Genomic DNA, 16384 nt, shown 5'->3' with positions numbered 1-16384 from the left:
TTTCGAAAGAAAAAAGTTCGAAAAAAGAAGCAAAACAGCATTTACGAAAAAAAATCGAGAAAAATCTTTGTGTTTGTTTTATCCTCTTCCTGTGTGTGAATGTGTGTGTTTACTATTTGTGTCTGCGAATCGAGCTATTAGCTCATGGACCCTTTCTTCCTAACCAATCTATTTTTCTTCTATTATATCTACTACAATTATTACTAACACAGACACACAGACACACACACATATGCCCAGGAAGCAGCCCGTGGCAGCTGTTTAGTTCCCAGGTACCTATTTACTGCTAATTGAACAGGCACATCAGGGTAAATGAAACTCTGCTCATTTGTTTCCGCCTCGGCCGGGAATCGATCCTCGGGCCCTTAGGACTACGACCCCCGAGCGCTGTCTACTCAGCCTCGAGGCCCTTGTGTGTGTGTGTGTGTGTGTGTGTGTGTGTGTGTGTGTGTGTGTGTGTGTGTGTGTGTGTGTGTGTGTGTGTGTCGTCGCTGATTAGAAAAATTTAATTGTTGGAATGTTTATAGATTTAATTTTATTTCATGTTTATAGATTTAATTTAATTTAATTTCATAATTTCAAAATTATAGGTTTAATTTCATTTAATTTCATAATTTCAAATTTATAGATTAACTTTCATACCAAGATTTAAACAAAAAATAGTAAATCAAATATTGAAATCTAAGATGTGAATCGGTTCTGGCAGGTCGTGTCGTCCGAGGTCGCCCAGAATCACCAACAGCCGACCAACTTTCCAGCAGACCTCACCCAGCCCTCCGGGGAGTCCATGGAGATCCCAGAGGCAATCCTGCAGAACCTTCTCAGCTTCCCACATCATCTCACGACCCCGTGGCCGTCTCCCTCGACCGTCACTCCTGTCACCGACGTCCCGTCCACTCTTCCCCAGACTGCATACACCGGGTCTCCCAGAGACCAGCCTGTCACCACCGTCTTCCCGTCAGCCTTCACTCAGGCTTCCACCACAGGGTCTCCTAGGAACCAGTCTGCTACAACCACCACTGCTACAACAATTACTACCACCATTACCCCCGAGGCTTCTACTACTCTCCAAGATATAATTACGAGGGAAGTTTTCGTCACCGAGGCACCAGATGGTGTCGACCAGACCACTAATCGGCCGAATAACAACAGATGGAACAGTCGTTTTCCTGGATGGAACGAGCAATCTCTGGAAGTCGAGGAAGGAGAGTCGAGTACTCGGCATGATCTATATCTCACTGATGATTATCATTCCAGGCCAGGTGGACTGTCTGAGACTGTCATTCCAAATGATGTCACTTCTAACAGTCTAAATGTGTGGAATTACATAGGTAACGCTTCAGGTGATGCTCAGGACTCGAGTGGAATGACAACACTCAGTGCTGGAGAGGTTGAGGAGGACTCCTCGACCGTCTCAGCGTTCACGACCAACAACCCACTTCAAGTTACCATCACAACTGAGGAAAATAGTAACCTGCTAACGACCAAACTCGACAGAGGAGACCCACTGCTCTTAACTCTCACAGACCTGTATGCACAGTCCTACAGTAGCGACGAGTCTCCACAGCCTACGAGTCTAACAACGACGGTCAATGGCCCAGTTCGAGAGGCTACTGCGATACAACACAGAGTAGAGACTAATGCCTCAACCCTCTCGCCATTCCAGTCGGCTTTCATGGATTTTGCCACAAATATCTTCCTCGAGGATTCTGAAACCACTCATATGTCAGAGCCACCAATTACAGAAACTCTGAAAGACACTCAGACCACCTCTTCTATTAGAACTCAACCTCCGCCATTTGTTGCATCAGTCTATTCTGCAACAGAGAGAGCAACTGAAATTCCCACGATAGATGAAACAACTCAAAAAATACCTACTTTAAAACAGCATTTACGAGCCACCACGTTACCCTCAGCCTCACATAGAATCAATACCCCTGAAGGTCCAATGGCACTTACACAGCCCGATTATAACAACTTGACACCAGCAACTAATGCACCCAGCAGGACAACCATTTCCCTCGACAATGACAATGTTCTATCCATTGACCTTCGCAATCCCTCTTCACCAGACAGTCCCTATGATATTATCCCAGTTGAAGGGCAAGTACCCGCAAGCAGCACTCAAGCGCCAAATTCTTTGACTGCAAGCCAGCAAGACCGGCCCTTACGTCCATATGAAGGCCCTGGATCGTTTCTCGAGGTCCGTCCGGAACCCAACTCTCCTGATAGCCCTCAGAATGAGTTTTCTTTATCGATCCAAGAGGCTCTTAGGAACCTGACTGAAGATGGAATTCCACAACCAACACCCTCCTTGCTTTCTACCCAAACACAAAATCTTGTAAATAATGTCCTCGGTATTAGAAATACACTTACTCAGGATTTGACTACCACCCAAGAGCCTTCTTTGGATGACTCCACCAAACAACAACCACCAATCTTAGGAATTACAGCGCAATTTGACTTCACTAATGAGCCAAACACACAGGACTCGACACAACCACCTGCAGCCACACGATACCCATCAATTACTTCTTTCACACCACTAAGACCACGACCCTCACTGGCTGACCAAGACCTACCACGACCGGCACCATTACCAAACTCCTCAGACACCAACTACATAGACAGTAGCGCCAGCGACTCCAACGTCCTCCCACCATCGCAGCTGGCTGATAGCGGTTATCAAGACCGGATTGATTTGGAGGCGCTAGAGGTCAACAACGGGAACCTGACAGAAGGGGACAACTTCTATGATTACTATGGTTCACCTGTCTACCTCGATAACATTCCCGAGGTAAGGGTGTAGATCATTCTAGGTCAGAAGACAATATGCAATACACACAGAAAATCCAAGTAAATTCAGTAGAATTTCTGGTTGCAATTGTTATACCATGTCGTAGCTCAGTCGATTAATGCAGCGTCTGGGATGCTCTCGGACGTAGGTTTGAATCCTCGTCACGGCCCTTGTGGATTTGTTCATTTAAATATGCAATACTTTTGAAATAACGAGCGACTTTATTTGTGTGAAATAACGACACTAAAAAAAGTAATCAATTATAAAAGAGGAAATAGAATAAATTCCAGCTATCATCTTTTAAATTCATCCAAAAAAGATGTCAGTGTTTCAGTATATTTTCATTATTTTTCCAGACACAGTAAATTGTACTCGTGAATATTTTAATCAGCCTGGTTCTTGAATTATTTTTTTTATGGTTTGTATTTTTTAAAGACCATTTTATTAGCTTCAGAGACCGTAAAATTTAGCAGTAGACTTGCAAATTTTATTAACAGACAAAAGCAGACAGTTCAGATGAGTACGTGTATCTTTCTCTATCTGCTTGCTTCCATTTCCAATGTCTGCTTGACTACCTTTCACTCTTTATCTCTATGTATCTATCAATCTTTATCATTGTACCTCTTAACAATGAGAATCTTATTAATCCCTTTCCCATCAGGACTATTACAACTACGACGTGATGCAAGAAAAGCGACCCACCCTGAATAGCACGGATAAACTGGACTTCCCGGGACCCAACGCCACGAGTCCCTACCACGACCACCACCATGACGACCACCACCATGACGACCACCACCACCACCACCACGGGGACCACGGGGACCATGGGGGACCTCCAGAGCCCACAGCCACACTCCTGAAAGCTCCCGAAGACAACCCGGGCTTGGAGGCCTCCGTCGAAGGCCTTCATCCCGATGTTAGGGAGTTCGTAAATGTCATGAACGATATTACTTTCAAGGTAACGATATCACTTTCTGCCCGAAACGCTGCGCGTACTAGTGGCTTTACAAGATTGTAAATACTATGCTATGTATTCTCACAAACCCCATGTACCTTCTTGAATATAAATAAATAAATAAATAAATAAATAAATAAATAAATAAATAAATAAATAAATAAGGTAGGAGGCTACCCTTCCTCTTGGTGAAGGTAGGGGGGGGGGGGAGGATCTCCGGTATTACTCCTTTTAATAAACGTATTCTACATATTCGTGAACAAGAGATTTACTGTTTGGAAAGATCTTTACAATTATCATAAGCCTGTATTTTTAATTTGAACCAATTTACGTCCCAAGAGTTTAAAAACAATTACTTTCATTCTCACCGAAAATACCATGTGATGAAAGATTCTGATGAGGGATAAAAATTTTGTATTATGAAACCATTTACAAAGAACGAAAAGTAATGTAGAAATGAATACAAAGGATAAGTACAAAATACGTGTAATTACCTTCTGGGCATCAGAACGACGTTAGATAAATAATTTACTATGGTCTAAAATCTGTATTTCTAGTTAAGCTGTATAGGTACTAGAATAGAGAAGTAGTTATCACCAAGTATGTATAGACGACACAATTTGCACGACTGAATCCAGTTAAGTCATCGACACAACAAATTGTCCTTTGTATAGTTAACATTGTTTTCCTACTCCGTCAAGAGGAATCCAATTCCCTTCCTCCACTCGCTGACCAACACAGCAAAATTAAATTACATTCTTCAAGCCCCCGAGGTGGTGAACACGAGAGAATTTTACTCCTTTCTTCCAAATATAAATCTCGCTAATAATGTATATTCTTTTCAAACAATATTTCAAAAGGAAAATTTCCTAATATAAATTAAAATTGTATTATTACATGCATTTTCAATTTTATATTTACAAAGAATTAAGTATCAATATGCGGGGATCACCAGTAAGCGTATATATATATATATCTGTCTGTCCTATAAACTACTTGGTTTAGTGTTAAGTTTAAGGCCTTTCAACCTCTGGAGGTATAATGACCAAACTACACATCAGAAGATGAAGAAACGACGACGTTTCGGTCTGTTTTGGACCGAATTATCAAGTCGTGTGTTATAGTCGTGTAGTCTAACACGACTATAGGGGAGGATAGGGGAGCCGGTCGGCCGAGCGGACAGCACACTGGACTTGTGATCCTGTGGTCCCGGGTTCGATCCTGGGCGCCGGCGAGAAAAAAATGGGCAGAGCTTCTTTCACCCTATGCCCCTGTTACCTAGCAGAAAAATAGGTACCTGGGAGTTAGTCAGCTGTCACGGGCTGCTTCCTGGGGGTGGAGGCCTGGTCGAGGACCGGGCCGCGGGGACACTAAAAAAAAGCCCCGAAATCATCTCAAGAAGATAGTCCAGGAGGGATCGAAACGTCGTCGATCGAGTAAATGTATATTATTCTTGTATATTAATGTAATTGTTGACCTCGATCATCAGCTGTAGCTTTATCGACTTGAGAATGGTCCAGGACGGACCGAAACGTCGTCGTCCCTTCAATTTCTAGTGTGTGGTCTGGTCAACATACTTCAGCCACGTTATTGTGACTCATCGCCTGCATCAGCTGTAGCCTTTATATACCAATCCGTCTCCAAGTTCATTACATGCAGCGGTCGACCCCACAGACGCATTCACACACTTTTGCATGTTGTTCATTCTAAACAGGAATTTAATCAAATATAAATTATTATTATAATATATTAGCATTTTGTGCATATATAGGCATAGGTTAGGTGTTCAGGTTCCGTTGGCGATTATTTGTATTTGTAGTACGTGGGTGAAGCATTTACACCGTTGTGGTTCGAACAGAATTCGTGAGTGAAGCACTTGTTCCGTAAGTGTTCAAATGAAATCAGCTGTGAGTCGTGTGTAAACCGTTTTTCATTCATAAACAGGGTGTTTGGCGGGTACATGGAATCACTTTTGGGTCTTTGTTTGGAGGACGGGCTGGACCACTGGATGTAATGGAGTCGTTGACGGGTTGTTCAGTCACTGGTTTCTCCCTACACCGTCGTGTACCAGCCCGTCTTCATAAACAAAGGCCAAAGTTCATTCTATGCACCCGCCAACCCCCCCACTTGTTTTTAAATGAAAAACTGTTTACAAGCGACTCACAACTGATGACGTCCGAACACTTCTGGAACAAGTGCTTCGTTGACGACTTTTGTTCGAACCACAACGCTGTAAATGCTTCACCCACGTAATAAAAATAATCGCCAACAGAACCTAAAACACCTAACCTAACCTAACCTAACCTAACCTAACCTAACCTAACCTAACCAGTACCTAAATATACACATTATATAATAATATTAATGTATATTTGAGAAAATTCCTATTTTGAATGAGCAGAATGTTAAAATTGATGAATGCGTCTTTGGGGTCGACCTCTGGATGGAATGGACTTGGAGAACGGGTTGCGTGTACCAAAAATACCACGCCTGTAGGCCTGGTGATCCCTGCTACCTCATCCCGTGACACTATACTCTTTACTTATCAAATTTTCTTTTTCCTCCCTATAGGCTCCTTGCGAAATGATAACACAATGTTATCATTATTATTATCATCATGTTATCCTTACACAATGCGAAATGATAACAAAATATTAACTTTGCTCCTACTTTCGCAGGTGTACAAGCAGGCCGCTAGCCAGCACAAGCGAAGGAACTTTGTCATGTCACCCTTGAGTCTTATTTCCACCCTCGGGATGCTACTCCTTGGGGCTCGCGGCTCTTCCTCGGGTGCCCTCAGTGACCTGCTGCAGATGGATAAGTTCTACACCTTCAACCCCCACCTCATTCTCAAGAATGTAACTCAGGCGGTGCAGGAGATGGAGGACATCCACGACGTTGCTCTTCTCAGTCAGTTCCTCGTGGAGAAGGTCAGCCAGGTCGTGTCTACTATTTTTTTTGAGTACATGACTTGTATGTAAGAGGGAAAAATGTAATCTATACAGCCTGTCATCGCTCGCGCACGCACCCACTCACAAGCACAAACACACACACACAGAAGGAACTTTTCAAAAGGAACTTCCAGAAGAAGGAAAGAATAGAAGGAACTTTTTCAGTGTCAGAGTAGTTAACGGATGGAATGCATTAGGCAGTGATGTGGTGGAGGCTGACTCCATACACAGTTTCAAATGTAGATATGATAGAGCCTAGTAGGCTCAGAAATCTGTACACCTGTTGATTGACAGTTGAGAGGCGGGACCAAAGAGCCAACGCTCAACCCCCGCAAGCACAATTAGGTGAGTACACATATAGAGGCCGAGTGGACAGCGCTTGAGGATCGTAGTCCCTTGAGGCGCAGGTTCGAATCCCGGCTAAGGCAGAAGCAAATGGACAGAGTTTCTTTCATCTGATGCTCTTGTGCACGTAGTAGTAAATATGTACCTGATAGTTAGACTGTTACTTCGCGTGCATCCTGGAGATGTATGTGTTAGAGAAATATATATATTTTAGATACATTATTATTATTAACATCTTTATTGACAAAATTAATTACAATTTTGCCTAATCTGAGGATTTTGATAGTCTTATTAAATTGAGGTTAATGCTAGTATTCACTGTCACGCAGGACAGAGGGTCATACATAAGACAATAGGTCTAAACTGTAGGCTGAAGCACATATATATCATGGTTACAATCAATGTTTTAATGTGTGGATATGTGAAAACAACTTTCTATTGTGCACTGCCACACAAGGGCAGGGATGGGTTCATAAGTGATGCAGCTTAGAGTATAAATAGAAATTGTTCTTCATTCTTTAAAATGGACAAGCAAATTTTGGACAATAGAGGAAAAATACTTCTGGAGTCAATTCAGTTGATAATCGACGGTTAGAAAGATGTGGGACCAGGAGCTAACAGCGACCATGCAGGCAAAATAAGTATATATAAATGGTTAAATATAAATGGTAAATATAAATGAAGCCTTCCCCTCCTCTCCCTCTCCTCTTTCTCTCAGAAAAATTATATTAAGATTTGAGATGGATAAACAAGTCTACAGATAACACTACCAATAATTCAGACTTCATGGAAATCGCAGTATTTTTTTTTTGTTGATGCCGATATTTCTTAAAAGTGTGGCACTGAAGCCGACCCCGGCTGGCCTATGACACTCCCCTACCCCACATGCTTCATGTTGTGAAGGTTGGGTAAAGCTTGCTCCATGCATCTGTCCTCCAACCTTGGACAGTCATTCTCTCTCATATATATTGGCAACGGGTTTTCTAGGAAATATATAATACCAGCAATGCTAATTTGGAGTTCTTTAAGTAAATTTAGTACATGTGTTCAGTTATGTTAAAGTTTCTCCGTTCATGAACCTCAACAGTGATAGGAAAGATAGTTCAATATCAACCTCGATAAAAATTGCATTGTCGAGGATTGAACAGCGAAGTGCATGAAGCGAGACTGTCTCTGTCGCTCTCGCATCCGTGTCAGAGAGAGAGAGAGAGAAAGAGAGAGAGAGAGAGAGAGAGAGAGAGAGAGAGAGAGAGAGAGAGAGAGAGAGAGAGAGAGAGAGAGAGAGAGAGAGAGAGCGAGAGAGAGCGAGAGAGAGCGAGAGAGAGCGAGAGAGAGCAGGCTATTCCGCGGACTTTAAATTGAATCTTTCCACTTACGGTCAGAAACTGCTGCTTCATTTCTCACTATTGACCTCCTTTCTCACCTCACCTTTGCCTTTCTTATTTCTTCAGTAACTTAGCCTTTGCTGTCAGGTCTCTTATTTTCCCCTTCACCTCCTCCGGTAAAGAAAGACATGCTTAATGCTCCGATTAGTTCCCCTTGCCTTCTCTCTTATTAAAAAAGTGACCCAAATTACTCCATTCCTTCCTGTCATCGTTCTGTCACTCCTTCAGGAGAGGAACCCCTACTCCACCGACTTCTTCGCCCGGACCATCAAAGTGTTTTACGATGCCGTGATTGAGGATGCGGATCCGGCCGATCTGGACGCCACGGTCCGCCAGCGAGTCAACGACCTCATTAGGAACAGGACCAAAGGCAGGGTAGACGAATTCCTGCTGGAGAATGAACCCTTGTTCCTCACCCCGCCCCTCACCGCCGTCGCCACCAGCTTCTTCCACGTGAGTGATACAAGATTTGTATGCCATTTCCATGGAGTGAATCATGACGCTGTTAACTGTCAAACTACAGCAGGGCACCGATGAGATTTGTACTCCTAACAATACTCGAGAATATTAATTTTTTTGACCAATTAGAGAAAGTAATGAGAAAAATACAAACATTCAGGCCAATTAACAGATGAAACCATTATTAAAACCATGAGGAAGCTGCCAGCCCCGTCATGGTTGATCAGTCCGGCAACCAGGAGGCCTGGTCGACGACCGGGCCGCGGGGACACTAAGCCCCGGAAGCACCTCAAGGTAGGTCATTGATTATATTATCAGTGAAGATATAAGGAGCGCAGAACATATAATCGTATATAGAATAAGACACAAATATGTCTCCGTCTGAACTTGTTAGAAAGTCGTAATACAAAGATGGATGTAATCGCGATTTCCAATTAGGTTAGGGGCGTCAGAGCCCTAACCTAACCTAACCTAACCTAATTGGAAACTGTCCTGAAAACGCAAAACAATAGATCTAAGCTGGAGAAATTTTGCTTAAGGTTGGATTTAGGTTAGTACTACTTTAGAATTAGAGAAGTTTAATTATCAGTGAAACAGGCTGCCAGCTGGAATTGTTAAGATAAAGAGTGTAATATGATATAAGAAAATATTGGATCGGTATATGGATGAGAGGGGATGGATTTAAACTGGATGCGAGTAAAATGGGGTGGATTTTAACGAGATGTGAGTGAAAGGGGGCATTTAACGGGATATGAATGAGAGGAGATGGATTTAAACGGTAAATAAGTGACAGGTGGTGGATTTAAACGGGATACGAGTAAAAGATGGCGAGTTTAAACGTCATACGAGTGAGAAATGATGGATTTAAACGAGATATGAGAGTGAAGGGGGGGGGGTAGATGTAGATGGGATCTTTTGGTACCAGCCAATATTGCGGTGGAGCTCCAAGATTATCATGTTAAATGCCCTGAGAGATTGAACTTATTCTCTGTCGGACTCCTGCCACTCACTTACCCTAATCTTTACCTAATTCTTAGTTCCCTTCTCAAGTCTTTCATATTTCTCATCTTTCTCGTCTCCATTTCCTTCACCTCCCTAATCCCTATCTTCATCTCCAGGAGAATGACAGTCTCTAGTTCACGATTGAATTAACCAGTTAAATGAGAAGTTTCTCTGGAGAGTAAACGTTGTTCTCTGCTAATGATAGCCGAGTCCATTTCCAGTAATTAAACCTCTGCGGGGAAGACCTGGAATATAACTCACAAGGAGTTGTGACATCTTCGAAGGGGAGATTCAAGACATTTCATGTCTCGAGTTATTCCTGAACTTCGTCTGTATAACTTTGGACGATTCGATCTGACACACTGGATGGCTTGTTCGGAAAGGGTTGATTACTCGTCCTGGTGATTTACGTAGTAATTTCAAGTCCACGCTCTTATGAGTGATAAACTTGAATTACTACACTCGAATAAGTGCATTCTTTTGATAATTACTCGACCTACAACATGCATGTATAAAAAGTAAAATAATATTCGAAAATATGTTAGCATTAAACTGGCTTCCAAGAGATTATATATTTATGCATTGCGTTTTGTATTCCAGAAATAACGCTCCAAACATTTATATTATATATATATATGTCGTACCTAGTAGCCAGAACGCACTTCTCAGCCTACTGTGCAAGGCCCGATTTGCCTAATAAGCCAAGTTTTCCTGAATTAATATATTTTCTCTAATTTTTTTCTTATGAAATAATAAAGCTACCCATTTCTTTATGTATGAGGTCAATTTTTTTTAATTGGAGTTAAAATTAACGTAGATATATGACTGAACCTAACCAACCCTACCTAACCTAACCTAACCTATCTTTATAGGTTAGGTTAGGTTAGGTAGCAGAAAAAGTTAGGTTAGGTTAGGTAGGTTAGGTAGTCGAAAAAACATTAATTCATGAAAACTTGGCTTATTAGGCAAATCGGGCCTTGCATAGTAGGCTGAGAAGTGCATTCTGGCTACTAGGTACGATATATATATATATATATATATATATATATATATATATATATATATATATATATATATATATATATATATATATCTGACATTCTAACTTGCTCCTTACAGCTACTTACGTTTTTCTAAAGATTCTGGACAAATTTGTTTCAGGTAAAGATATTTAAGGTTAATGAAGGATATGAGTAAGTCATGAAAAATCCCTTAACCTAATCTAACCAATCCTAATTTAACTACCCCTAATTAGTCAAACTTAATTTAGCGGAGTATGGCGATGGAGGTTTCTTAACAGGAGAAAAATGTTGATTTATTATGTATTTATATTGTATGAAGTTTGATTAATATTACTCCCATGCAGATAATATAATTAATCATAGTTAATTACCAATATTGGTAGAATTCATATATTAATTTCGTATATTATGACTTCATACATAGGCCAAGGTTAGGTGTTTTCGTTGGAGAAAAAAAACTGCTTCGATTTCGTGAAATATCTGACGTAAAAGGTCTGAGTGTGAGTTGAAAGGAGGGTTTTTTCAAGTGCATTGTAGTCAAAATATTTCATATGAGCTTCTTCTAAAGTCCTCAAGTGTCTTCTACAATCCCCAAGTGTCTCTCGAAGTTACCAAGTTTCTCCCACACTCCCCAAGTGTCTCCCACAGTCCCCAAGTGTCTCCCACAGTCCCCAGGTGTCTCCCACAGTCCCCAAGTGTCTCCCACAGTCCCCAAGTGTCTCCCACAGTCCCCAAGTGTCTCCCACAGTTCCCAGGTGTCTCCCACAGTCCCCAAGTGTCTCCCACAGTCCCCAAGTGTCTCCCACAGTCCCCAAGTGTCTCCCACAGTCCCCAGGTGTCTCCCACAGTCCCCAAGTGTCTCCCACAGTCCCCAAGTGTCTCCCACAGTCCCCAAGTGTCTCCCACAGTCCCCAAGTGTCTCCCACAGTCCCCAAGTGTCTCCCACAGTCCCCAAGTGTCTCCCACAGTCCCCAAGTGTCTCCCACAGTCCCCAAGTGTCTCCCACAGTCCCCAAGTGTCTCCCACAGTCCCCAAGTGTCTCCCACAGTCCCCTTGAACACGGGCCTCAAAAGTACGAGGAAATTGTACCTAACTGTCACTTGTATTATCTGAGATCTTCCCACACTAACATCCATGGCCTGGTTGTTCCGATAATGGTCTCGTACTTTTGAAGCCCGAGTTCGAATCTCCGGTGGAGGTGGTGGTTCCTGGTTGGTGGAGGAGCAGATGGTGCTATACTGCTCTCCTGGGGTCGATGGACTCGGAGACAGAGCACCGCGAGGCCTTCCTGAGCAAGAATTGCTTCATTAAATTAATTTGCCTTTAATTTCGCTGAGCATAATGAAGCTCGCTATAATAAAGAACCCACTAAATTAGTTGGGTATTTACTCCCATGTGTTCTCCCTTACCTACCTCTTGCCTACCACCCCCCTCCCCCACCCTCTATCCATTTACATAAATTTAAGGTAACAAGGAAGTCTCCTTTTTTGAAAAGAGGTAATTCTAAAGGGTTTAAATAATTATCTTATATTAAAAATTGTAAAAAAATCTTCAGCTGGAGCCAAAATATGGTGCAAATTATATATATATATATATATATATATATATATAAATTTTTTTTTGGCTCAAGTCCAAGCTCTTTTATCAGGGACCATCGACACGAAGTTTTTTCAGATATGGCCTAACATTTCTGAGAAACTTGGTGTTCATTATACAAATAATAAAAGTCTAATATAAGTCTAATAATAAAAGTCTTTGAATCGCTTCCGTGCATTATTCTAAGATAATTTCTGTTTTGTTTACAGTTAAATGAACGTTGTTGTTCATCCTAGATTAATTTTTTTTCTTTTTTTTTTTGTAATTGTACATACTATAGGTTTGCATTTCGGACTATTTGTTTACACAATACATATAGATTCACACGTTAAAAGTCCAAAGTTTTAATAACACTTAATAGCAACGTAATACTGACGTTTACTCGAGCTAATAAGAATCGACTTTGACAAGTTTTGTGGACTGCCTAGATTCGTACGTTTGTGGTCAGCTATAACCGCTTCACAATTGACGCTTTACCACTCTTCTATCCTCTATCATCCTCATCTATCCTAACACCTCATCCTTCCCTATCCTCCCCCTGTATCTTCGCTCTCACCAGCTACCAGACCCACACACTCACAACCGTCTCCTCCCACAGGCTCGCTGGAGTCTGCCGGTTCTTCAGCAGGAACTGGTAGATATGCACTTTATCCGGTTCCCGACGGCTGAGCGCCGTCTCATCCGGACAGTGGGACTCCGGAAAAAGATGACGCTAAACGCCGGGTTTTCCAGAGCGGCTGGAGTGACGTCCGCTGAGGTGAGTTCGAGGCTGTGACATCATGTGACAGGAGTTGGTGATAAAAATATTCAACCGGAATGTTTCTGTGTGTGTATGTGTGTGTGTGTGTGTGTGTGTGTGTGTGTGTGTGTGTGTGTGTGTGTGTGTGTGTGTGTGTGTGTGTGTGTGTGTGTTTGGAACAAGGCTGATATTATGAGACAGATGTTTTAAAACAGGGTGTTGAAATGTATTATGAGTTTTATCCATTGAGACATCGTGCGAACTGTCGTACAGCCTACGTGACATCAAAAGAGGTGAGTCAAGGGATGTGACATCAGGAGAGACGACAATTCCGAGGAGAAGTCACAGCTGTGGGCAAAATATTGCTATTGCAAGAGGCCACATAGCTTAAATATAACACTAGATATCACTATACAAAATTATTCAAAACACGATGACTCTAATACTATTATATATATATATATATATATATATATATATATATATATATATATATATATATATATATATATATATTATATATATATATTCACCTCTGTGCTCTTAAAGACAAACTACACGAATCCTTACTTTAATAACACAGGGTTTTATTCAAAACAGCATATAAGACCCACGAATTACGTAGTAAAATGTTTCAGGGAAGCAGTTTATGAGCACAAGTTCCACTTGCTCTTTGGTGAAGAAAATCCTTCTTTATTGGCTGTTCTGAAATTGTAAACAAAAAAACATTTACGAAGATTAAAAGAGAATGGAAAAGATAAAGGGAGGGGAGGAAAGAGAGAGAGAGAGAGAGAGAGAGAGAGAGAGAGAGAGAGAGAGAAAGGCGATAAGTAGATAGTAGTAGATAATAAAACAAATTAACCAAAATAAAAAAACCAATACAGTGAAATAGAAATAAAAGATAACAAAAATGAAGGGATAGAACGAAATAGAAAAGAGTCATAGAAATTACACGGCAATGTAAAAGCTTGAGAGTAAAAGAAATGAGGTGAAAGAAAATGAAAGAAAGAAAGAAAGCGAGAAAAACATCCGAAACATTTCCTTTCCCCTCTCATGTTTATGAATTAAGTTACATAAATAAATTTTGTTTTTCATGTAAACATTTCACGTAATTTCAGACTGTAACCTTAGAAGGGGCCTGATAGCTGAGTAGACAGCGCTCGGAATTCGTAGTCCTAAGATTCCGGGTTCGATCTCCGGTGGAGGCTGAAACAATTGGGCAGAGTTTCTTTCATCCTGATGCATCTGTTCACTTAGCAGTAACTAGGTACCTGGGAATTAGAAAGCTGCTACGGGCTGTTTCCTGGGGATGATTAACAAAAAGGAGGCCTGGTCGAGGACCGGGGCCGTGGGGACGATAAGCCCCGAAATCATCACAAGATAACGCAAGAAGATATCACGCAATCACCACTTCGAGTTAAACATAATTAAAATTTGAGTAAGAAATATGTACTTATTCCGCTTCGCGGATGGGCGTCCACACGCACAAATTTTGATAAAAGAAAAAATTACAGAAAATTCAGATGAAGAAGCAGCAATCTGAACCCAATTATACGACTCTAAATGCCCCTAGTCCGGTGCAGCCTCTCGTTGCAGTGGTGATCAATTGCTCTTATACGTGTACTCCACTGCTCCACATTGCCCCCAAACTGCCCAATTAGGTTTCTAATCTTCAGCGAAGTTGCCCTAGGAAAAAAAACGACGCTATATTTCACTATCTCGTGTAATGAACACCGCAGCCGTTTTCTGTATCTGTGGAACTTGGAGCGTAGACTGGCATTATTATTTTTTTTTCACTTTATCTATGAATTACTTAAAGGCTACTTTCTGTGGTGGCCTCCACGGTGACAGGAAGCCGGTGGTTTGTCAAAGGTCCTCATAGCGTATCGTTATGCACCGCGTATACATAACACACACACATAAATAAAAAAATTTTCTCCCAGAAAATCAGCTTTCTGCATTTGATAAAAGTCAGAGTTCCCAGTCCAAATGTTCAAGGAAATACATGTCTTTATTACCAGAAAATACGAATACATTTTTTTTTTTTGTAAATAGGAAAAATTGTCTTGCTGAGGGAGTGAATTCTGACCCATCCTCAGGCTATGTTCATTCCATTCTGCGGCCGACCCCGAAGATGCAGTCACCAATTTTAACATGCTGTTTATTCACAAGATGAATGTTCTCATATATAAATTAATGTTATTATTCATTAGCATCTTGTGCATATTTAGGCGTAAGCTAGATTAGGTTAGGTGGTTAGGTTCTGTTGGCGATTATTTATATAATCGCCAACAGACCTAATTGGCGACTATTAATATATTATAATATTAGTTTATGTTTGAGAAAATTCCCGTTTTGAATGAACAGCATGTTAAAAATTATGAATGTGTCTGTGGGGTCGACCGCTGGATGGAATGGACTCGAATCGAGGACGCGTTAGAATCGCATTGCTTAAAGTGTTTTCATTCACAGACATGGGAAGAGGGGAGGGTAGCGGTTTTATGGAATAAACATTTGGACTTGGACTTTGTTGATGAGGACGGGCTGAAATTTGGTAAGTGTTTAATTAAACATGCATGATTAATTAAACTGCATAAACAGCATAACCCGAATAATGTTTGCAGCATAGTAAAAGTCGAATATTGTTTCGAGCATAACAAAAGCCGAATAATGTTTCGAGCATAGCAAAAGTCGAATATTGTTTCGAGTGTAACGAACTGCGAATCATTTTTAGAGCTTGGAATATAACCTGAACAGAAGTAAATCACAATGTAATCAAAAAAGGAACGAATACACAAAGCACAACAGAAGATTAGCTAAGAATTAGTACATTCTGCTTAATATTCAAAATAAACTCATTTGGTGTTGGACTTCAGGTCTATCAAAAAGTTGGCCAGTAAGTTAGCTGCTTCCTGGCCAACCATCTAGTATACTTTAGTCCAGGATTAACTCTCACTGTATGTATACCGAGAATCGGGGTCTACCTTTCTATGTATACATATATCCATATACATGGATATTATTACCTTAATAACACTAACCTACCATTGTCAATCCTCAAACTTTTCCAAATGTTTTCGTTTGTTCGCTATCAAAATTATAAATATAAATTTTGCACGTTTAACTGAAA

General features: G+C 41.1%; 1 protein-coding gene across 1 annotated transcript in view; it reads left to right on the top strand.

Moving 5' to 3' along the window:
• The window catches only part of LOC123746124 (mucin-4), a 97954-nt gene that overhangs the window by 64475 nt on the left and 17095 nt on the right, over positions 1-16384 (top strand). The window contains exons 5-9 of the mRNA XM_045727406.2: positions 707-2797; positions 3459-3758; positions 6434-6685; positions 8665-8889; positions 13114-13272. Coding sequence (XP_045583362.1) covers positions 707-2797; positions 3459-3758; positions 6434-6685; positions 8665-8889; positions 13114-13272 — 3027 coding nt within the window. The remainder of the gene's footprint in view (positions 1-706; positions 2798-3458; positions 3759-6433; positions 6686-8664; positions 8890-13113; positions 13273-16384) is intronic.

This window comes from Procambarus clarkii, chromosome 78 (assembly GCF_040958095.1).
Source record: "Procambarus clarkii isolate CNS0578487 chromosome 78, FALCON_Pclarkii_2.0, whole genome shotgun sequence".
NCBI lineage: Eukaryota > Metazoa > Arthropoda > Malacostraca > Decapoda > Cambaridae > Procambarus > Procambarus clarkii.
Note: the sequence above shows the minus strand (reverse complement) of the source record. Positions and strands in the feature narration are given on the sequence as shown.